At 39.1% G+C, this 24,864-nt stretch overlaps 1 protein-coding gene across 1 annotated transcript in view; it reads left to right on the forward strand.

The window, feature by feature from the left end:
- LOC126161521 (cullin-associated NEDD8-dissociated protein 1) overlaps positions 1 to 24,864 on the forward strand; it is a 172,888-nt gene that overhangs the window by 38,312 nt on the left and 109,712 nt on the right. Inside the window, exons 5-7 of the mRNA XM_049917431.1 lie at positions 2,203 to 2,346; positions 2,431 to 2,593; positions 12,464 to 12,731. Of these exons, the coding sequence (XP_049773388.1) occupies positions 2,203 to 2,346; positions 2,431 to 2,593; positions 12,464 to 12,731 (575 nt within the window). The remainder of the gene's footprint in view (positions 1 to 2,202; positions 2,347 to 2,430; positions 2,594 to 12,463; positions 12,732 to 24,864) is intronic.

Genomic DNA, 24,864 nt, shown 5'->3' on the forward strand with positions numbered 1-24,864 from the left:
CTACCTGATCCACATTGACCTTTCACCGCAAGCACAGCATTCCATCCCAAGGGGAGTCTGCTACTCATCTGGGATGACGTTCATAGTCAACCCTCTCTCACCTCTTACTGCTGCTCGGTGACTTCATTGCACACCATTCTGCATTGGGGTTCGCCCAGGACTGCCAGAGACCTGCCGTCTTGGTTGACCTTCTCAATAATATTAACCTCATCTGCCTTAACATAGGAGCACCTATGTTCCTTTCCGACTCCACTCACACATTTTCCCATTTGGACTTCTCCTTCTGCACTGCCGAGCTTGCCCATCATCTTGAGTAGTCTGTTCTCTCTGACACGCACTCTAATATTAGACTATTTCCTGTGTGCTCTCCAATTGCTGACTCCTGCCTCGCCTACATACACGCCCAAATGGCAGCTTTCTAAGGCTGACTGGAGGCTTTACTCCTCCCTGGCGACCTTTGATGAACAAAATTTCCTCTGTTATGATGACCCAGTATAATATCTTTAAAATGTTATAGCTTCTGCCGCAGAATGTTCCATTCCTCACTCTTCCTCTTTGCCTTGGTGGACTGAGGCATGCTGCGATTCAATTCATGCGTGGAGACCTGCTCTTGGCGTTGCTAATCATCATCCCATGATGGCCAACTGCAGTCGTTACAGCTGTGTGCACAGTGTCGTTGCATTCTTTGGGATAAAAGAAAAGCTAGCTCGATTTCCTTTACTAGTTCTTTTAACAGTTCCACACTGTCTTCCATTGTGTGGGCCAATCTCTGACGGCTGTCTGGGAGCGTGGTCCATTCCCCAATTTGCATCCTTACAGTGGCTGATGATGTCACAGTGGACTCTACTGCCATCTCCAACACCTTGGGCTGCTATTTTGTGGAGATTTTGAGCTCCACCCACTATCATCCTGTCTTTCTCCATTGGAAACAAGTTGAGGAGGCTCAAACGATAACACTCTTTTCTCAGAGTCGTGAGTGCTACAATGCCACCTTTACTGTGAGGGAGCTAGATCATGCTCTCATTTCATCCCAATCCTCTGCCCCAGGGGCAGAAGATGTTCACATTCAGATGTTGTAGCACCTTTCTCTTGCAGTCAAACATTTTCTCCTTCATACGTACAGTCGCATCTGGGCAGAGGGCATGTTTCCCAGACGTTAGCATGAAGCAACTGTCATACCCATACCTAAGCCCGGCATGGACAAACACCTTCCGTCCAGTTATCACACCATTTCTCTCACCAGCTGTGTTTGCAAGGTGATGGAATTGATTTATGCCCGGCTGGTATGGTGGCTCGAGTCTAGCAATTTGGTAACCACTGCACAGTGTGGATTTCGAGTGAGCCGTTTTGCAGTTGACCATCTCGTCTCTTTGTCCACCCATGTCATGAATGTTTTTCTGTGAAAATACTAGACTGTGGCTGTGCTTTTTGATTTGGAGAAAGCCTGATATATCTGCTGGAGGACTGGTATCCTCCATACTCTCTACATGTGCAGCTTTCGTTGCTGCCTTCACAGTTTCCATCAGGAATTCTTAAAAGACCAACTTTTCATCCCGTACGGTAAGTATCCCCTGACTCACAGTTCTGGGTGACTTTCCCAAAACCTACCCCGTTTCCTAGACCTTTCCAGTCCTTTTCCTTCACCCTTCTTCCTTCCCCTTCAACCGTTCTGCCTGAAGGAGAAGAAGCCACTGGCTTCAAAAGCCTGACAATCACAACAGTCTTTTATGTTTCTTTTGCTGCTGCTTGAAGAGTAGATTTTTTGTCTATCCAATTAAATAATTATGTAAGTTAGTACTATAATAAGCTAGGTCTCAGTTTGTGTGTGTGTGTGTGTGTGTGTGTGTGTGTGTGTGTGTGTGTGTGTGTGTAAAAACTGGACAATTTTTTAAAAATAAATTTCATGGCATAGTTGTATTGTTTGATAAACAATTTTAATTGTTATTGATGCGAACGCCACACAGTGGTTATTTTGTCTTACTTGGGTGTTAGCCATATGAAAAATATTACACTTGGAGCATCACTGGGAGAAATAAGATTTGTAATTTGCTTCATATTTACTGGATGCAGCCTCTTGTAAGATTTTGACTCCTCCATTAACAAGTATTTAAATGTTGTTAGGTAAGACATTGTTCATTGTGTAAATTTAATGAGAGTGGGCCAGAAGCATTGCTAGCCTTGACTGCTTGCTATTTTTTTCAGAACAATTGTTGCTTTGAGTCATCTAGTGATGTCGTGCAACCATCAGATCTATGGGAAGCTTATAAATGTCTTGTTGGATGGGTTAACAAGAAATGTTAATTCTTCTACAACACGTACATACATTCAGTGTATAGCAGCAATCTGGTATGTTTGTGTGAAATATTTCTTTTTGTGTGCATAATTAAGTTCCAGTATGATATGTGAGTAATTCTTATTTGTGTGATTTAGCCGACAGGCTGGACACAGATTTGGGGAACACATTGAGAGGGTAGTGCCTCTCATAGTACAGTATAGCAAAGAAGATGATGATGAATTGAGAGAATATTGTTTGCAAGCCTTTGAAGCATTTGTCCATCGATGTCCTAAAGAAATAACTCCACACATCAATACTGTAAGTGTAATTCAGATTGTTCATGTTCAGAAGTGCTACTACAGTGGTGTAAGCAACACTGTGATTTTTTTTTTTTTTTTTTTTTTGCCAATATGGAGATATTTAAAATAACACACACACACACACACACACACACACACACACACACACACACAACCTACTTTGGTGACATGATGACCATTAAAGAAATATGAAATTAAGATCTCCCTCACCAAAAGGTTGACCTGAACATCACAGTACTTCACCAGACATAGCTATATCATAAATTTTATGTCCTTGTGTACTTCAGAGCAATGTTCCAATTTATCGAGCTGGTTAGGGGAACCTTCAGTTTAATCTGGACTCCGAGCCCTGCTATAACTTAACATTTTTCACATATGCAAAGCATTCACTAAGGCAAAAAAAAAGTCAAAGGAGTGATTAGTGGCAGAAAAATCCTGGAACTGACATTAATAAAATTTTGAAATTTGTGTATATTAAGAGATTTATTACTCAATAATCAGCAGAAATATGTTTGAAATGTTGATAGTGCTCACCTGCACCAGTGATGACAGACAATAGTGTAATCTGATGACTGTCAACTTATTGTGTGGCTGTTTAAAAAGGGATATTGTACATTGGGAAAAAAAGTGGCTGTGGCAGGTTTCATAGCTATATACAACTGCTTAGTGCTTCTAGTTTCCCACCATCCAGGACATGGCTTTGCCGAAAGTATTACAATCTTTCCCTTGCACAGTGATGTATAAATATTGAAATTTCAGATTAAATCCTGATGTAAATTTCAAAGTTTTCTGGTGTGTCAGGGTTAATTTCCATAATTCATAGTGTAAAGCTACAGCTGGACAACTAGCAGAACATCACTTAGCACGAGACTGATGGTCCTAATGGGAAATGATATTCTACTTCTTTCATTCGTGTTGCCCAAAAATACTTTACTGTATGCAAAAAAGAATTATACTTTCTACTAAAGCAGCCATGTTTTAAATAATGTTAATTGCATTTGTGCTAACTTGAATTGTATGCTAAATACGTGCATCAGGGTTGGTTGGTTGTTTTTGTTTCACAATCCTCAAAGGAAAGAGGCATTTCAGGTCATATTAACTCTATTATCTGGTACTGAACAAGTACTCGTAACTCTTATGGTATGCCTTCTAGACCCATTGCTTTTTTCTTGTATTGGTCCACACTACCACCACCACCTCTCAAAATGTGGAAACAAAGAGATTGAAGTACAAGAGCTTCGTTTCATAGTATTGAAGATTAGGAGGTCCTCATAGCTCATAGGATATACTTTTTATAGGACCCATGTTTACTGTGCTTGTTTATTTCTTGTATCATGTTCTTTCAACTGTGTGCATTTATGCTGTTAATTAGAATACATCCTGCCCAAAAATTGCAAAATCTTAAAATATGCATAACAGTATTCAAATAAGCAATAAATAGATTTAAATACTATATAATTGTCTTAGTATAGTAACCTAATGTCAGCTGTGAAATGGAAAATGAGCCATCTGTCACAGGCATATGGTGCTTGTGAGGTGATTCACAAGAGGCGCCACTGTTCTTCCACCGATTACCATATAAGCTTCATGACATACCGCCCATTATGACAAAAGTGATGATAACTAATCACCCTGGATACATGCTCATAGATTATTGGAGAACTTTTACTAATGACATTTATGGATACTAAGATAACCACATATGATTCTTTCCAGAGCTAATCATGTCCTCATGAGCAAATCTTTAATCTTCATAAACCATGATTGGTTTGAAACTGCACAGACAACTATCCACAGAACATATCTCAAGGATGGTCATTTAATGTTAGATGCTGTACTTTTGTATAGTATTGATAAAGCCATCGCTTATCTAGTGTCACACACTCTATCTGTGGTAACCCTCATTGTAGTCACAACTCCTTAGGTACTTGTGATGGGATCCTCATCTGTATTGCTACCAGGCTGGCAGCAGTCTGTTCATGGATAACGTAAAGTTTATTGGAATTTCCTACTTCCAAGACAGCGGCAAAGCCCTCAAAACATCAAATTATCTGGGATCGTCCTTGAAAGAGGCTACAGGAATCACTAGTGTGGTTCAAACTGCGTTGCCCTGATGTTGCACACATTGATTTTACTTTCTCAAATAACTAATTTTATGGCCTAGCACCTTCTAGATCCCATATTTTGTGGCCAGATTTTTGTCACGCCGTATTCTATGATCTGTAAGACACTATGGACTATGAGAGACAATTTAATTTGTAAGCAGTTTTAAAAAAGAATATTTTTACCATTTTTATTATTAGATTGCATCGGCAGACTAAAAAAAAATTTTCAGTTTATAAAACTGAACTCACCTTTAAAACACCTGAAAAATAGTCTTCTAAACTTTCTTCTTCTTCGTCATCTTTGCTCTCTTTGTGTATGAAATGGTTTTCACTACCACCAAGAGCATTACTTATGCCGCAATTCCTGAAAGGTGTAACAATAATGTCTTCCCTCACTCTAGGTGATGACTATTTTATCCACTGCTATACTTGTTAAAGGGTAAGTTGTTTTAAAGCTTCCTTTGGCATAAATTCATGTTGGGTTTTATCCATTTGTTCCATTCCTCTCTTATATACTCTTCGAATGGTTTATTTATGGCAACATGCAGAGGTTGCAATTGTGAAGTAAGTCTTCCCAGAATAACAGCAAGCTCTGTATTTCCCTGTCTCAATTTCTCTTTCACAGAACTTATCAGATGGGTACTAAACTGATCTAGCACATGAGGAGAACTCTTCTTCTATGAAGCACCTTTCCTTTTCTCCCACAGTCTATTAATCGTAATTTCATACCAGCCTTGTCCATCGAACCCGTGTCATGTACATGACCACCACCACCTGGCGGTATTAAAGGTTTTGGCATTGGTTGCGCTTGATGATCATGGGATGCTGATGGTTCAGCACAGAATGAAAGGACAACAGTGTATTGCATTTTTTCAGGTCCACGTGTTATAGTTTTAGTGCCTTTGAAGCCAACAGTTCCATTGTTTGGCATATCAAATGTTAGAGACGTTTCATCCATATTCGATATTCGCTCATTGGCTTAGTTCCACACTGTCGTTGTTCCCCCCGATGTTGAATAATAAATCAATGGAAAGATAATATTTTGTCTTCATATTATTGTGGTATTTTCCGAGATATTTTGATTTTGGTTCGCATGGTAAGTCCATGACACTTCATAAACCTGTAGCACCAACCAGACCCACTCTTCAAGATCCATTGTAGCACTAGCTTATGAGTGTGTATTTGAATCATTTTTGTATTAATTCCAATGCCATTTTGACCGTGTCCTTAAGTCCATTTTGCTATGTCTTCTTCTAGTTTTAGCCCTTTTGCATTAAGTCTTCTGTTTGCACATTTAGCCTTCCTCCCTTTTATTTTATTTTTTCCAGTTCTTCTTTACTAGTCTGCCAATTGCGAAGGGTTTTTTCTGTTTGTGATTCTTTACTAGCCTACCAATTGCGAAAGGTTTTTTCTGTTGGTGGAGAGCCGAAATGCTGCTCAGCTGCTGTTTCCATGTTCTTTTGCATATACCATTACTTTCAGTTTACAGCCGACATCATACGAATACCTTTCTTTTCCATTTAGAAACTAGCTACTAACAAAAATATTGTACTGTCACCAATAACACAGATCTCTTTCAATTAAAGTTCGCTGGCTCTGTAGACTGCAGTGACACATCATAGGCTAGGCAGTGTTCTGGGTTTGTGACAGTGGGGTGGGTGGGAGATAGCATCAGCAAGCTTGTGAATCCCTGCAACTTGTGTTTGTTTTCATTGGTGCACTCTGCTGCCAGTTGAAGCCAGTGTTGCCAGATAGAGAGAGGTTTCCTGCGGCATCGGATATATGGTCATTTTTAAGGCTGGCAGTAATTTTAAATCAAACACTGGGCTTTTTATATTAATTTCAAATATATGACTCAGTTGAATTTCGGAGAAAATTTTTTAAGAAATAAGCATGTCTTATAGTCTGTAAAATACGGTACACACTAAAGCCCGGTATGAAATGTTAAGAGGTGTAGAAGATGATGTAAATTATGCTTTATCCTTCTGGTCTAGGCATTTCCTCATAAACTTTGAATGGATATCAATTGTTTGCACACACTAGATGTTCCATACTTCTCTCCATTTCGCTGCATTTTCTTTTGTTAGATGTTCTATAGTTTAAGATCTGTTACTGTTGATAAAAACAGATGAGTTCTGCAGATGTGTGTGTGACAGGGCATTTAATTAAATTAAGAATCCGGAAAGAAATTTAACAATAGTTGAACCAAATCGTGGCCTGTTTTTTCACTACGGTTGGTGATATTTAAACGAATATTTTTGAATTAACTTCCCAACAACACAAAGCACTGGAGTTGCCAGTTTGTCACCTCAAGATATACGTGTATTAATTGTGGGAAACTTTTTAAAGAAAAAAGTTTCTCTTCTCCCCTGGTTTCTCTCTTCAGTAGGGGATCCATATACACAACATATTCTGATAATATCTTCCTTTGTTAAGTAACTTTTTTGTGTTGTTACCTCTTTAATCAGGGTGTGTATGACCAGGGACAATTGGGAAAAACCTAGGTATTTTTTCATCCACTAGAAATCTGGGATTCTTTTAGAATTCCGAGAATTTTTCATTGTTCTGTTTTTCAGTTAAATTTTTTGTAATTTTGAATGGTAAACACTGATATCCTTACAAAGAATGTTATTGTTTCCGCTAATACAGAATAATACTGCAGCAATAGAAAGTAAACGAAAGAAAAAACCAAAATAAAACTTAAGTTGCCTGGGAAATGTGCCATTTGCAACCAAACACAGTGCACACACAAGTGTCTGCCAACAGCAAAATGTTTCAAAGGCTTTAGGACGAAGCCAGTGCAATACTTCATAACAACAAGCTGCTTCTGATGAGTGTGATGTCACAACTTTTTACATCGTTTGAGCAGTTGCCAGCGGACTCGTGCACGTGCTCAGTTGAGTAGCATATGAGCAGTACCTTCTCCCGCTTCTGGCTACTGGAAGTGTTACTGTTAGCTGTGCAGCAGTAGCAGCAAGCAGCCAGATGCTACTTCGAAAATTTTCTTTATTTTATTTCCACATTTTTGGCAGCCAAGCATTTCTCGCCTTGCAGAACAATGAAGTTATTTTTGTCGGTTTGCTTAAAAAAATTTGGTTTTATTAACCTTTTCTACAGAGGCAGTTAATTTATTTGAAACAAAATGTTTCATTCCACACTATTGGCTAGTTTCAACTCTTCGCTGAATTTCAGTTGCATATTTTCAGCTTCAGGCATGTATGACATTATGCCATAATAAAGAATCGAACATGAGATAATATAGTACTGGTACTCCAAAAAAACTTGCATCCCGAAAACCACACTGAAAAGCTTAATATCAGGTTGTGGCCTACATCATTGTTAATCTGGACATACGAATGCGCATTTTAGTATGGTTTGCGAAATTCTGATGCTCTTGGGGTATGCTCTTATGTCCTGTTTCTTTTACGATGTAATGTAAGATCTCGTAAGACAATGTACATAACAACATATGGAGTCCTACGTCATCGTAGCTGCGCATGTGCAGTAATGCCCATTTTCTAGCGCGCTCTGGCAACTGCTGAAACAAACCTATTTCTAACAGGTCTCGGGAGGAAAATGTTGCGATCGGTAGTTTGGCAAGTGTTACTTTCAAAGTAAATTTCCTTTTACACAAGATGAAATGTGTTACGTGTGAGAATGTGTGATGAATTTCTCAAATCATGGAGCATTTGACTCTCACTTAAAGCATAATGCTTTGAGGACCAGCAGCCACTTAGAACAATTTCAAGCCCAGAAAACTGGACATTTATATCATTATTTAAAATTGTACCTGCAAATTTGTTTGATGTGCCTTAAAGTGTAATACACGCAAAAAAGGCCAATATTATACAGAAAGTTTAGCTTTCCTTGTAGCATACTAATCTTAAAGACCATCTACATTTATACTCTGCAAACCATCATGAGGTGCATCGCAGAGTGTAAGTCCCATTGTACCAGTTATTAGGGTTTCTTCCTGTTCCATTGACGTATGGAATGCAGGAAGAATGTTTGAATGCCTCTGTGCATGCAGTAATTATTTCAATCACGATCCCTATGTGAGCAATCCTTAGGGATTGTAGAATATCCCTAAAATAATCATTTAAAGCTTGTTCGTGAAATTTTATTAATAGAACTTTTTGCGACAGTTTATCTTCAAGAGTCTGCCAGTTCAGTTCCTTCAATATCTCGGTGACAGGCTCCCATGGGTTAAACAAATCTGTGACCATTTGTGCTGCCCTTCTCTGTATACGTTAAACGTCCCCTGTTTGTCCTATCTGGTATGGGTCCCACATATGTGAACTGGTCACACAAGTGATTTGTAAGAAATCTCCTTTGTACACTGATTGCTGTTCCCCAGTATTCTACCAATGCGAGTACCAGTATTATATATGCAAGCTTGGCTTTCCTTGTAGCTACATTACATATATTACTTTAAACCATTAACTATTTGTTTGCGCTACTGAACAGTGAGGTTGCTATTGACTGAATTCTTCATATGTCTTGTGCTCTGAATATCTGCTGTCTATCCATTCAAAGAATTGATAAGTTTTCAGTTCCGAGGGGAAGTATACTGTCACGACGAAAAAAGTGTATTTTCACCTGGGAAAAAGAGTATTTTTAACTGAGAAAACCAGGATTTTTTTTTCCTTGTCCCCATATACACACTGTTAATTCAAAGTAATTGTTTCATGTCTGGTGACAATATCCTAATTTCATTAAGAATGTTGTTCATTACAGTAAGTAAAGGAAAAGAAACCACCCACTTTTTAGCTGATTGATGTGTGGCACATAAAAACAAGCAACAGAATCCTATTTATGTTAGCTTTCAAGATTTTGCACTTTCTCTAGAGGTGGTACACACACATGCCCATGTCCACTGGCGCGCGCGTGTGTGTGTGTGTGTGTGTGTGTGTGTGTGTGTGTGTGTGTGTGTGTGTGTGTAAAAAGAGCAAATACTGGAAAGATAGTGTGTTTCTATGTGCCTCGCATCATCCACTATAGGTGAGTTGTTGTCTTTCCTGTACATATTATTTCATCCAGGAATTTCCAGTGTTGTTCATTATGTAGTTACTGTGTTACAATATTTTGCAGTCTATGATATTTTTTCTTAAAAAAATTGCCTCCAAAATTTGGGTTTATCTTGTATCTGAATTAATACAAAAATGTCCAGTGTTTGCTTTAAAATTCCGACCAATCCTAAAAATGATGATATATTTGATGCTGCGGGAAACAAGCCTCCATCTGGCAACACTGGAGTCAACTGGCAGCAGCAGAGCACTGATGGGATGAACATGAGTTGTGGGGTTTCACAAGCTCACCCTGCCATCACAAACCCAAAGCACTGCCTAGCATGTGGTACATCATTGCAGTCTATGGTGCTAGTGAACATGAATTGAAAGTGATTTGTGTTATTGGTAACAGTACAGTATTTTTGTTAGTAGCTAGTATCATAATGGAAAAAATAAGATATTCATAAAATGTGGGCTATAAATTGAAAGTAATAGCATATACACAACAACATGAAAACAGAACACATAGAGGCACTTTGGCCCTCCACCAACAGAAAAAAACCTTCACGATTGGCGGGCTAGTAAAGAAAAACTGAAAAAAATGAGGAAGGCTAAATGTGCAAATAGAGGACTTAATGCAAAATAGCCAAAACTAGATGATAACATATTGAAATGAGTTCAAAGAAACTGTCAAAATGGCACTGGAATTAATATAAAAATAATTCAAATACGCACTCTTAAGCTAGTGCTGCAGTGGAACTTAAATGAATTTAAGGGTGGAATTGGTTGGTGCTACAGGTTTATGAAATGTCACGGACTTAGCATGTGAGCCAAAACCGAAATATATCAGAAAACGCCGTAAGAGTATGAATAGGAAATATTGTCTTTCCGTTGCTTTATTATTCAACATTGAAAGAAAACAAGTGTAGAAGTAAGCACAACAGCAAATAAGGGCAAAACTCCTCTGGCATTTGAGTGTTGAGTAATAGAACTGTTGGCTTATTGAAAGGTGCTAAAACTGTAACTGAACCTGAAAAATGTACTACAATGTTGTCCTTTCATGTTGTGATGATGGTACTGAACTTAACAAACGCTCATTTTCAAGCAAAAAACAATGCCAAAACCTTCAGAAATATCACCAGGTGTTTTTCACATACATGACAAGGTTGGATGGATGAGGCTGATATGAAATTATAACTTAACGGTGTGTGGGAGAAAAGGAAAGATGCTTTATTGAAGAAGAGTTCTTTTTGTGTGCTAGATCGGTTTAGTAATCATTTGAAAAGTTCTGTGGAAGAAAAATTGAGGCAGGGAAATACAGTACTTGCTGTTATTCTGGGAGAACTTACTTCACAATTGCAACCTCTTGATGTTGTCATAAATAAACCATTCAAAGAGTGTATGAGAGAGGAATGGAACAAATGGATGATGGATGAAACCCAACATGAATTCATGCCGAAGGGAGCTTTAAAATGACCTACAGTCAAAAAGTGTGTCAATGGATAAAACATTTATGGTCTATAGTGAAAGAAAACGTTATTGTTAAATCTTTCGTCAGGGAAGACCAACTTATATATGAAGACGACAACAATGACGGCGGCGAGGAGCAAGAAGAAGAAGAAAGTTCAGATGACGATTTTCAGGGATTTTGAAGGTCGCTTTGCAACCTAATAATAAAAATGGTATCAGTTTTTTAAATTGCTTAATTAAGGTGTGTCATATAGTCTTGTAAAATATGGTATTTAGTTGTTTCTTTTTTAATTCATTACGTTTTCATCGTAGTCATCATTTGTAATTTCCTCCCCCAACCAACCCTTCAATCTGCCCCCTCCTTTTCATCTTTTATTTTCTGTTTCCATCTGGCCACCCTAATTCAGGTTTCCCTACATCAATTATTCATATTCTGGGGTATTTGCTTCAGGAAGGCCATGACTTAATTTCAGCCTCATCTTTCTTCTATCTGTCTAATTATCCAGATTCTGAAAGGGGCATTAAACCTTTAACTTACTTCCTTTCTGTGTGCTCGAAGGATGAGGACATTCTTCCAAAAAGAAAATCCATTCATCCATTCATTGTCGTTTTTGTACTGTCAGCCAGTTGTTAGATTGTCCTGGATCAACTATCTACATCTACATACATACTCTGCAAGCCATCATACAGTGCGTAGTGGAGGGTATCTTTTACCATTACTAGTCATTTCCTTTCTTGTTCCACTCACAGATAGAGAGAGTGAAAAATGACTTTGTATGCCTCCATGTAAGCTCTGATTTCTCAGATCGTGTCTTTGTGGTCCTTAGCAAAATGTATATTGCCTCCAGTAGGATTGTTCCGCAGTCAGCTTCAGATGCTAGTTCTCAAAATTTTCTCAATAGTGTTCCTCGAAAAGGACGTCGCGTTTGCTTCAGGGATTCTCATTTAAGTTCCTGAACACTTGTCTGTTGTTCAAACCTACCGGTAACAAATCTCTGAGCCCACCATCTTCCTTTCATCTGACCTGGTATGGATACTAAACACTCAAGCAGTACTCAAGAACAGGTCACTTCAGCATCCTATATTTGGTCTCCTTTACAGATGAACCAAACTTTCCTCATATTCTCCAAATAAACCAAAGTCAACCCTTTGCCTTCCAAATCACAATCATCACATGCTCGTTCCATTTCATATTGCTTTGCAATGTAATTGGGGGTATTGAAACAGATGATATTTTTGAAATGTTGTTTAATTTTAGTGACTATTTTTTTCTTTATTTCACAGATTACAGAGCTTTGTTTGAGTTATATCACCTACGATCCTAATTACAATTATGATGATGAAGCTGAGGATGGAGAAGACAGTATAGTAATGGAAACAGAGGAAGATGCAGAAGATGAAGAAAATGATGAATATTCTGATGATGATGACATGAGTTGGAAGGTACGACGCTCCGCTGCAAAGTGTTTGGAAGCCGTCATTGCTACAAGGCATGAACTGTTGCCAGACTTCTATAAAACTGTATCACCAGCACTTATTAACAGATTTAAAGGTATAGTTTTATTTTGTATTGTTATTGTATGACTGCATGATGCATGATCATTCAAATTGAAAAGGAAAGGGAGAAGTAATTACATGCCACATAACAGATCTGAGAAAATAATAGGGGGGAGAAATTCATGCATGCAGCTATGTTTGGTTAAGGATACACAAAAGCTACCACCAGTATGGTTCATTATAATTAGGTTACTGCCAGTAAAAATTTAGGTGTAGTTCATCTAATATGTGCCAACACTTCCACAATTTTTTATTTATCTTACTCTGAAACTTTGTGAATCCTCAGTAATGTTGGCACGTTAATAATAATGCTTGGCGAAGAATCCTTACTTAATGAAAAGCAGATTCATTGCTTAAGTAATTTTGTAAAACAAATAAATGAGAAGTGAAACGTATACACAATTAAGAACGTTTGTTCGTAATGTAGAAAGATCGGTGGAATGTTGCGTTAGTAAATGTTAGTGCATTCTAGATGGTGTGTTTTCATCCAGCTCTTGTTATCACAAAGAAATCTTAAGTTGGGAAATATTGTGAGCGACTATTATGACATGTGTGTTCTCGTAATTTGCCAGAAGGAAATTTTCTTGTGAGAAATTGTATCGATGTGTTAGGTGATGTGCAGAAAGTGTCCACTTGGGTGAGTAACTAGAAGCAGCAGATATTAAATGTAAGTAATGGCAATCTGTTTGCTTATGTGTGACTCTGGACTTCAGTATATTTTAATACAGCGCTGTTTTATCAGTTCACATTGACCTCTTTTTGTAAAATAGGTACGATCGCTTGAGATATAAAAGTAAAACGAGAGGAATCTTGTTCATTCATAATAAGACAAATGGTTAGAATATGTTAATTCTTTTGGGTCATATGTCAAATGGCTTATGGGATCCCAGCTCAGACACCTTCAGTTTTCTTGAAATTTGTATAAAATGCGGTTTACACTAGAATGGCGGAAGGAGTCAGAATGACCAGTCACATTTTTTTCTTCAATCTCTCATCCAGTTTCATATTTTGTTTTTGAAGTCACATGACTTTTCCTAAATTTTAGTTTTGTTATGATAATGTATTAATATTTTAAAAAATATTTGTTTTCAGAGAAATTTTGTATTGTATAACTAGAACCAGTTTGACACTGCTGTAATTTCTCTTCTGAATATATGTAAATAATCCTACAATTGATTGGCAACAATCAGCAGTCAGTTTTTCTGCTCATTGTTGCATCTTCCAATCTACCACATTTTGTATCACACATTTATGTAATATTCTTTGTCCATGAAAGATGTTTTCAAACATGTATCTTCAGTGTGAACTTTATGATGAAGAAACGTTACATCTCTTAGAGAATTCTGACATTGAATTGGAAATCGACTTCACTGATAAAGATGGGGATTTTTTTGTACCAGAGATAAGTGAAGATTGTCATTGTGAACAACAAGGGATTGGTGGAGGAGTCAGAAGCTGATTTACATCAATCCTCATCTCATCCATCACAGCAGGCTCAGTTGAACGACTCTGCAAAGATGATCACTAGGATGGCACCGGGTGGAGGATTCGTGGATTCCCAGTTCATCTTCTCATGGGAGATTGGCCATGAACCTTCTGAAGGGGAGAAGAGGTCTCACTACATAAGCTTGCTAATGAATAGACAACTCTGCCATCAATGCTTTTTGTCTTTTGACAAAGTAGTGCTAAATTTTGTAAAGAAATATACAGATCCAGATGCGCGAAAAGTGCTACAAATAATGATTAGACTCTGTAACTTGAACTAGAAAAAACTGATAGCTGCCTTATATGCTCGGGATGTCATTTGTGCATACTAAATGACCTACCCTATTCTGAACCACAACATGTCAGGATGGGAAAGAGAAATAGTGAGGGAGGGGGCAGATTCACTCTGGAGTGTACAGTTACAGTGGTAGCATTGGCAGATGATTATTCATGCAGTCTTCTACAGCACTCCAGTGCCCCTCAGGGCTGCAGAGTGTGAGTGTGCGCGCGCATTGTCTCCTCCCTTCTTTTGGAATGAGTAAGTTATGACAAGTAGAAAACACCACCAAAGAACTGACAATAACCCTACAACAGTAACAGAAAAATGCATGTGCCAATGACATGAAAACTCAAAATCGATCCGAACACAACAGAATGTAAAATATATTGATAAACTCAAGTAACAAGAGTAAATCTAATATCACTAAAATGTTGCAAAAAGTTGAACAACATAACTAATTGTGTGATCTACGAGCTGTCTAATCACGAGAGGTTCCTTCTTTCTGCCTGTTGAAGATAATTGTGGTACCACATGCATTGTATCTTTAAACGATTTTACCTGGCTGACTGACAGTAGACGTTTTGGAAGGAAATTATACCTTTACTTTAATCAGTGATGTCATCTCCCAACCTGATGTGGTCCTTGGCATTTGGTAACAACTTCTTGGGTTTTTTCCTTTGGTATGTAGGGATTAGTGGCCAGTACCCACTGTCCTATCCAACATGGCAGTAGTTTGCCCATTTGGTTGTTCATGGTGTTCCAACATTTTGTGTTCGTATTTCGTATGTTTCTCCATACTTCCCATGTTCGTCTTGCAAACTTCTTTATTTGCAGTCTGGTCCCAGTTCCGGGGGAGGGGGCGAGTGGCGTGATCTTTGTCTCATAAACCACCTCAAATGATGAAATGCCTGTCCCCATATGAGTCAGTCGTACACAGGTATCCTAGTCATGTCCAGCATTTATGTAGAAGCTTAGTGTCTTCAAAATGTTCCTACTAACACACAGTGTGCTACCATTGGTTTGAGGGTGGAACAGCCTTGTTCATAACTTCTGAATACATATCACCCGGTATACCCATTTCATAGCTTCTGAAACAATTATTACCCTGATTCATAACTGAGGTGTCAGGCACTCCAGACTTTGATACCCATCTGTTAAATAATGCCTGTACCGCTGTATTGTCCTGTGGGTCTGGAATTGCTACCATCGCTCAAAACCATGAAAAATAATTGATCATAAGCACGTACCTGTTCCTTGCAGGTGTATTGTTGAAAGGTTCACAAATGTCCAGCCCAAGCATTTGAAATGGCAACACCTCTGGTACACTCTGCAAAGGGATTTTGTGATGCAAAATGTCCGCTTTTTGCACACATGGCACACAGTCTCTGACATATTGCTCCGTCACACTTCCTATTCCTCCACCAAAACCATTCTGCAACACCTGTCTGTTGCTTGTTGGCCAGTGTGTCCTGACAACAGTCATGAGCCTGTTGTAAACATCTCCTTTCGAAAAACTGCCAGGACCACTACATGTGGTCAACATTTTGTGACTCTGCACGACAAATCCTCATGTACAATAAACTGTGGCTATGATTTGAAATACTGACAGCGCGAACACATTCTTGCCCTGTGCGCTCAACGTGGGCACTTTATGAATTAATGTGTCCATATTTGTGTGTTTTGTACCTGGGTTACAGATGACCTCATAATCAAATTCACTAAGCTTGAGAGCCCGTAATGTTAGACGATTAGATGTGTCGTTCAGACCAAGTAATCATTGCAATGACACATGATCAGTCATGACCTTAAAACTTTTACCATACAAATAATGCTGGAAATACATAATACCATATGTGATTGCTAACAGTTCCTTTTCAGTCGGTGAGTTACGTTCTGAGACTCAGTGTCAAAGGTGCTGATCGTAATCTACTAAACACATTCTCCAGCTGTGACACATGTTCTGGTGTGTCCTTTGAATAAACTATTACGTCATCTAAATACACCATACGGGGTTTAGGCTTTAACTCTCTTAAAACTCTATCCAGTAATGGCTGAAATGTAGGAGCTACCTTTTTTTTCAAACTGAATGGCATCTGTTTGTACTGATAATGACCACATGGTGCCGTAAATGCTGTCTCTGGCCTGTCCTCAGACCCTACTTCTAACAGGTTATAATCATGTTTGCGATCCATTCTAATAAAGTAACAACACTGACCCAATTTATCCTGGGTTTCTGTAAATATAGGGGTTGGATAAACATTTATAATGGTCTTGCATTCAGAAACCTTTAATTACTGCAAAACCTATATTTCTTTATTCCACCCAATGATTTCTTAGGGGGCAGTAACTACATTTGCACTCTAGACGCTGTCACTAAGTCCTGTGATGAACTCCTCATTAGCGCTGTAAATATCTTGGTAGGTGGCATGATTTCCTATAAAGAAGTGTACTATCTCCTGTTGGTACACGGTGCTGAGTACCTGGAGTTGCTGGTAACCACCCATCTGTACAAAACTAGTCACAAATATTCAACAATACTTCTTCCACAGCTGTGTGATCTCTGCCCTTCAAGTGATCCACCTGTTGTATTGAGAGTTCACGTATGGCTTATATTGAGACTCCACCCTGTCTGAGTCTTCTTTCTTTAATACTTCTCGAGTGGTTAAAACTATATCTTTTGGCAGACTAACTTCATCTCTGCCAAAATTATCAACGCTAACTGGGGGCATATATTCCCCATTAACATTACTCGTGAGCTATTCTTCTGTGCACAAAACAATTTGAACCATCCAACCTTTCATTGCATGAGAGTGACTCAGTCATGTACATAGCCTCACAAGGCAAATGGGTACACACTGAAACCCGCAATAATTTTCCTGTAGTTGCTGGTATTTTATCCCGTTCATCAATCTTTACTGAACCTGTTTGTAGTTTAGTTGACATCACCTTCATGAAAGGTGCGCCTTGCAACATGGCCTTGTTTGCAACTGTGTCACTCAACTGAAACAAAGTTCTACCAAGCTCAGCCATGCATTGGCAAAGATCGACCCTAGCACTATATTTGTCGAAAAATCTAGCCCGAGAATCACTGAATATCCTTTGCCCACACGTGGCAAAAGTTCCATATGTTCCATAAACTTAGTTTTCCCGATACTAAACTACTGTTGTACCCAATGACTCCACACTGTCCGTACTATTACTTAAAACCTCATGTAACCAATATTGTGATGGCCCAAGTCTCCTCCTGCTCACCAGGTCTAGACTGATACATACACATGTGGCCCCGTTGTTGTTGTTGTTGTTGTCTTCATTCCTGAGACTGGTTTGATGCAGCTCTCCATGCTACCGTACCCTATACTGTGCAAGATTCTTCATCTCCCAGTACTTACTGCAACCTACATCCTTCTAAATCTGCTTAGTGTATTCATCTCTTAGTCTCCCTCTACGATTTTTACCCTCCACGCTGCCCTCCAGTGCTAAATTTGTGATCCCTTGATGCCTCAGAACATGTCCTACTAACCGGTCCCTTCTTTTTGTCAAGTTGTGCCACAAACTCCTCTTCTCCCCAATTCTGTTCAATACTTCATCATTAGTTATGTGATCTACCCATCTAATCTTCAGCATTCTTCTGTAGCACCACATTTCGAAAGCTGCTTCTCTCTTCTTGTCCAAACTATTCATCGTCCATGTTTCACTTCCATACATGGCTACACTCCAAACAAATACTTTCAGAAACGGCTTCCTGACATTTAAATCTATACTCGATGTTAACAAATTTCTCTTCTTCAGAAACGCTTTCCTTGCCATTTCCAGTCTACATTTTACATCTTCTCTACTTCGACTATCATCAGTTATTTTGCTCCCCAAAAGCAAAACTCCTTTACTACTTTAAGTGTCTCATTTCCTAATCTAATTCCCTCAGCATCACCCGACTTAATTTGAGTACATTCCATTATCCTCGTTTTGCTTTTGTTGATGTTCATCTTATATCCTCCCTTCAACACACTATCCATTCCGTTAAACTGCTCTTCCAAGTCCTTTGCTGTCTCTGATAGAATTACAATGTCATTGGCGAACCTCAAAGTTTTTATTTCTTCTCCATGGATTTTAATACCTATTCCAAATTTTTCTTTTGTTTCCTTCACTGCTTGCTCAATATACAGATTGAATTACATCGAGGATAGGCTACAACCCTGTCTCACTCCCTTCCCAACCACTGCATCCCTTTCATGCCCCTCGACTCTTTATAACTGCCATCTGGTTTCTGTACAAATTGTAAATAGCCTTTCGCTCCCTGTATTTTACCCCTGACACCTTCAGAATTTGAAAGAGAGTATTCCAGTCAACATTGTCAAAAGCTTTCTCTAAGTCTACAAATGCTAGAAACATAGGTTTGCCTTTTCTTAATCTTTCTTCTAAGATAAGTCGTAAGGTCAGTATTGCCTCACGTGTTCCAATATTTCTATGGAATCCAAACTGATCTTCAGCGAGGTCGGCTTCTGCCAGTTTTTCCATTCCTCTGTACAGAATTCGTGTTAGTATTTTGCAGCTGTGACTTATTAAACTGATAGTTCGGTAATTTTCACATCTGTCAACACCTGCTTTCTTTGGGATTGGAATTATTATATTCTTCTTGAATTCTGAGGGTATTTCGCCTGTCTCATACATCTTGTTCACTAGATAGTAGAGTTTTGTCAGGACTGGCTCTCCCAAGGCCGTCAGTAGTTCTAATGGAATGTTGTCTACTCTGGGGGCCTTGTTTCGACTCGGGTCTTTCAGTGCTCTGTCAAACTCTTCATGCACTATCATATCTCCCATTTCATCTTCATCTACATCCTCTTCCATTTCCATAATATTGTCCTCAAGTACATCGCCCTTGTATAGACCCTCTATATACTCCTTCCACCTTTCTGCTTTCCATTCTTTGCTTACAAGGGAACCTCCCCATCGCATCCCCCTCAGATTTAGTTATAATTTGACACAGTGGATAGGCCTTGAAAAACTGTACACAGATCAGTCGAGAAAATAGGAAGAAGTTGTGTGGAACTATGAAAAAATAAGCAAAATATACAAACTGAGTAGTCCATGGGCAACATATGCAACATCAAGGCATATCTGGGCACAGGAGCGCTGTGGTCCCATGGTTAGCGTGAGCAGCTGCGGAGTGAAAGGTCCTTGGTTCAAATCTACCCTTGAGTGAAAAGTTTACTTACTTTGTTTTTGCAAGTTATGATCTGTCCGTTCGTTCATTGACGTCTCTATTCACTGTAATAAGTTTAGGGCCTGTGTTTTGCGACCGCACCGCAAAACCGTGCGATTAGTAGATGAAAGGACTTGCCTCTCCAATGGGAACCGAAAACATTTTATCCAGGAAAACACGTCTGATATATTCTATACAACACTGGCGACGGCATGTGCGTCACATGACAGGAATATATTGTCGACCCACCTAACTTGCACACTTGGCGAATGGCTAAAAAGATTCTTCTACCTTGCCTGATTTAGGTTTTCTTGTGGATGGGATAATCACTCCCAAAAAAGTGATGAAAACATAAGTGTGTGTCACATAAACTGCAACAAATGAATGCAACAGTTTCACAGTCGCACAGTTTTCTCTGTGCTCTGTCAAAACATATGTTTTTAACGTTTTCAAATTTTTCCCTGTGTAGACCGTCAAATCCTGCATATGTCCTATCAAATCTGAACACATCCTGGAATTTTGGAGAGCGAAATTGATTATATGTGAGTGCCTGAACTCTGATAGTTGTCTTAAAATAAAAATTAAAACTTTTTACTGGAGGGAAGACTTGAACCAAGGACCTCTCGTTCCGCAGCTGCTTATGCTAACCACGGGACCATGGCGCTCCTGAGCTCATACTATCCTTGATGTTGCTTATCCTGTGCATGGACTACTCAGTTTGTATATTTTGCTTATTTTTTTGTAGTTCCACACAACTTCTTCCTGTTTTCTCGATTGATCTGTGTTCACAGTTTTTCAAGGCCTATCCACTGTGCCAACTTATAACTAAATCTGAGGGGGGGTGTGATGGGAAGGTTCCCTTGTTAGAACTGGGTTTCCATCTGAGCTCTTGATATTCATACAAGTGGCTCTCTTTTCTCCAAAGGTCTCTTTAATTTTCCTGTAGGCAGTATCTATCTTACCCCTAGTGAGATAAGCCTCTACATCCTTACATTTTTCCTCTAGCCATCCCTGCTTAGCCATTTTGCACTTCCTGTCGATCTCATTTTTGAGACGTTTGTATTCCTTTTTGCCTGCTTCATTTACTGCACTTTTATATTTTCTCCTTTCATCAATTAAATTCAATATTTCTTCTGTCAATTGTTCCCTTATGTTCTCCCTGAAACTCTGTACAACCTCTGGTTCAGTCAGTTTATTCAGGTCCCATCTCCTCAAATTCCCACCTTTTTGTAGTTTCTTCAGCTTTAATCTACAGTTCATAACCAATAGATTGTGGTCAGAGTCCACATCTGCCCCTGGAAATGTCTTACAATTTAAAACCTGGTTCCTAAATCTCTGTCTTAACATTATATAATCTATCTGATACCTTCTAGTATCTCAAGGATTCTTACATGTATACAACCTTCTTTAATGATTTTTGAACGAAGTGTTAGCTATGATTAAGTTATGCTCTTTGCAAAACTCTACCAGGCAGCCTCATCTTTCATTTATTAGCCCCAATTCATATTCAACTACTATGTTTCCTTCTCTCACTTTTCATACCTTCGAATTCCAGTCACCCATGACTATAAAACTTTCGTCTCCCTTCACTACCTGAATAATTTCTTTTATCTCATCATACATATATCATATGAACTGTAGATTATCATACGATTATCATATGATCTGTAGATTAAAACTGAAGAAACTGCAAAAGGGTGGAAATTTAAGGATATGGGACCTGGATAAACTGAAAGAACCAGAGGTTGTACAGTGTTTCAGGGAGAGCATAAGGGAAGAATTGACAGAAATGGAGGAAAGAAATACAGTAGAAGAAGAATGGGTAGCTTTGAGGGATGAAATAGTGAAGGCAGCAGAGGATCAAATAGGTAAAAAGACGAGGGCTAGTAGAAACCCTTGGGTAACAGAAGAAATATTGAATTTAATTGATGAAAGGAGAAAATATAAAAATGCAGTAAATGAAGCAGGCAAAAAGGAATACAAACGCCTCAAAAATGAGATCGACAGGAAGTGCAAAATGGCTAAGCAGGGATGGCTAGAGGAAAAATGTAAGGATGTAGAGGCTTATTATCTCACTAGGGGTAAGATAGATACTGCCTACAGGAGAATTAAAGAGACCTTTGGAAAAAAGAGAACCACTTGCATGAATATCAAGAGCTCAGATGGAAAACCAGTTCTAAGCAAAGAATGGAAAACAGAAAGGTGGGAGGAGTATGTAGAGGGTCTATACAAGGGCGATGTACTTGAGGACAATATTATGGAAATTGAAGAGGATGTAGATGAAGATGAAATGGGAGGTACGATACTGCGTGAAGAGTTTGACAGAGCACTGAAAGACCTAAGCCGGAACAAGGCCCCCGGAGTAGACAACATTCCATTAGAACTACTGACAGCCTTGGGAGAGCCAGTCCTGACAAAACTCTACCATCTAGTGAGCAAGATGTATGAGGCAGGAGAAATACCCTCAGACTTCAAGAAGAATATAATAATTCCAATCCCAAAGAAAGCAGGTGTTGACAGATGTGAGAATTACTGAACTATCAGTTTAATAAGTCACAGCTGCAAAATACTAACACGAATTCTTTACAGACGAATGGAAAAACTGATAGAAGCCGACCTCGGGGAAGATCAGTTTGGATTCCATAGAAATGTTGGAACACGTGAGGCAGTACTGTACTGTCTCTACGATTTATCTTAGAAGAAAGATTAAGGAAAGGCAAACCTTCTAGCATTTCTACCATTTGTAGACTTAGAGAAAGCTTTTGACAATGTTGATTGGAATACTCTTTCAAATTCTAAAGGTGGCAGGGGTAAAATACAGGGAGCAAAAGGCTATTTACAATTTGTACCGAAACCGGATGGCAGTTATAACAGTCGAGGGGTATGAAAGGGAAGCAGTGGTTGGAAAGGGAGCGAGACAGGGTTGTAGCCTATCCCCGATGCTATTCAATCTGTATATTGAGCAAGCAATAAAGGAAACAAAAGAAAAGTTCGGAATAGGTATTAAAATCCATGGAGAAGAAATAAAAAATTTGAGGTTCGCCAATGACATTGTAATTCTGTCAGAGACAGCAAAGGACTTGGAAGAGCAGTTGAATGGAATGGACAGTGTCTTGAAAGGAGGGTATAAGATGAACATCAACAAAAGCAAAACGAGGATAATGGAATGTACTCAAATTAAGTCGGGTGATGCTGAGGGAATTAGGTTAGGAAATGAGACACTTAAAGTAGTAAGGGAGTTTTGCTATTTGGGGAGCAAAATAACTGATGATGGTCAAAGTAGAGAAGATATAAAATGTAGACTGGAAACGGCAAGGAAAGCGTTTCTGAAGAAGAGAAATTTGTTAACATCGAGTATAGATTTAAATGTCAGGAAGCCGTTTCTGAAAGTATTTGTTTGGAGTGTAGCCATGTATGGAAGTGAAACATGGACCGTAAATAGTTTGGACAAGAAGAGAATAGAAGCTTTCGAAATGTGGTGCTACAGAAGAATGCTGAAGATTAGATGGGTAGATCACATAACTAATGAGGAGGTATTGAATAGAATTGGGGATAAGAGGAGCTTGTGGCACAACTCTACCATCAACAACAACAAGGAATCGGTTGGTAGGACATGTTCTGAGACATCGAGGGATCACCAATTTAGTATTGGAGGGCAGCGTGGAGGGTAAAAATCGTAGAGGGAGACCAAGAGATGAATACACTAAACAGATTAGAAGGATGCAGGCTGCAGTAGGTACTGGGAGATGAAGAAGCTTGCACAGGATAGAGTAGCGTGGAGAGCAAACCAGTCTCAGGACTGAAGACAACAACAACAACAACAACAACAACAACAACATCATACATTTCATCATCATCTGCAGAGCTAGTTGGCATATAAACTTGTACTACTGTAGTAGGTGTTGGCTTTGTGTCTATCTTGGCCACAATAATGCATTCACTATGCTGTTTGTAGTAGCTTACCCGCACTCCTATTTTTTATTCATTATTAAACCTACTCCTGCATTACCCCTATTTGATTTTGTATTTATAACCCTGTATTCACCTGACCAAAAGTCTTGCTCCTTCTGCCACTGAACTTCGCTAATTCCCACTATATCTAACTTTAACCTATCCATTTCCCTTTTTAAATTTTCTAACCTACCTGCCCTTTAGGGATCTGACATTCCACGCTCCGATCCGTAGAACGCCAGTTTTCTTTTTCCTGATAATGATGTCCTCTTGAATAGTCCCCACCCTGAGATCCAAATGGAGGACTATTTTACCTCCGGAATATTTTACCCAAGAGGACGGCATCATAATTTAACTATACAGTAAAGCTGCATGCCCTTGGGAAAAATTACAGCTGTAGTTTCCCCTGGCTTTCAGCCGTTTGCAGTACCAGCAAAGCAAGGCCGTTTTGGTTAGTGTTACAAGGCAAGATCAGTCAATCATCCAGACTGTTGCCCCTGCAACTACTGAAAAGGCTGCTGCCCCTCTTCAGGAACCACATGTTTGTCTGGCCTCTCAAGAGATACCCCTCTGTTGTGGTTGCACCTACGGTACGGCCATCTGTATCGCTGAGGCACGCAAGCCTCCCCACCAATGGCAAGGTCCATGGTTCATGGGGGCCCATGTCTACAAGAAAGCTCTGTTCCACACGACTCACTAAACCCACTATACTGCAAAGCTTTCCTGTTTGAGTTTAAAGGCCTCTTCTACCGAGGATGCTTTCCATTCTTCCTATTCCGACAGTCTGACGCTCTGGTGGTCCACTTCCTCACACCCTAGTTGCCTGTAAATGTTCCTGCATATGATCCTTATGTTCACAACTGTAACATTTGATCTCTGAAGCAAATACATGGTGATCTACCCACTGCTCTGTGGCAAATTCTGTGTCCTCCAATTGTGCTGCAATTCTAAGGGCTACTATTAAATCACAAGGATTCTCAGTGCAAACTCATTCTGATATTTCTGTGGATATTCCATGCCAGAAAATGTCTAATGCTCTATTTTCTGCTTCCTGCAGTACCACCTTATTGGCCTCCACATTCCGGGTATGTCTTGGCTTCCCCTGTTAAATGCAAATAAGACTCATGAAAGCTTACTTTTTCTGACCAACTGCTCATTGCAGCTGTAGTTGTGACCTCATTAACAAGTGACACATCTTGCATTGTTTTACCA

Source organism: Schistocerca cancellata, chromosome 2, assembly GCF_023864275.1.
Source record: "Schistocerca cancellata isolate TAMUIC-IGC-003103 chromosome 2, iqSchCanc2.1, whole genome shotgun sequence".
Taxonomy (NCBI): domain Eukaryota; kingdom Metazoa; phylum Arthropoda; class Insecta; order Orthoptera; family Acrididae; genus Schistocerca; species Schistocerca cancellata.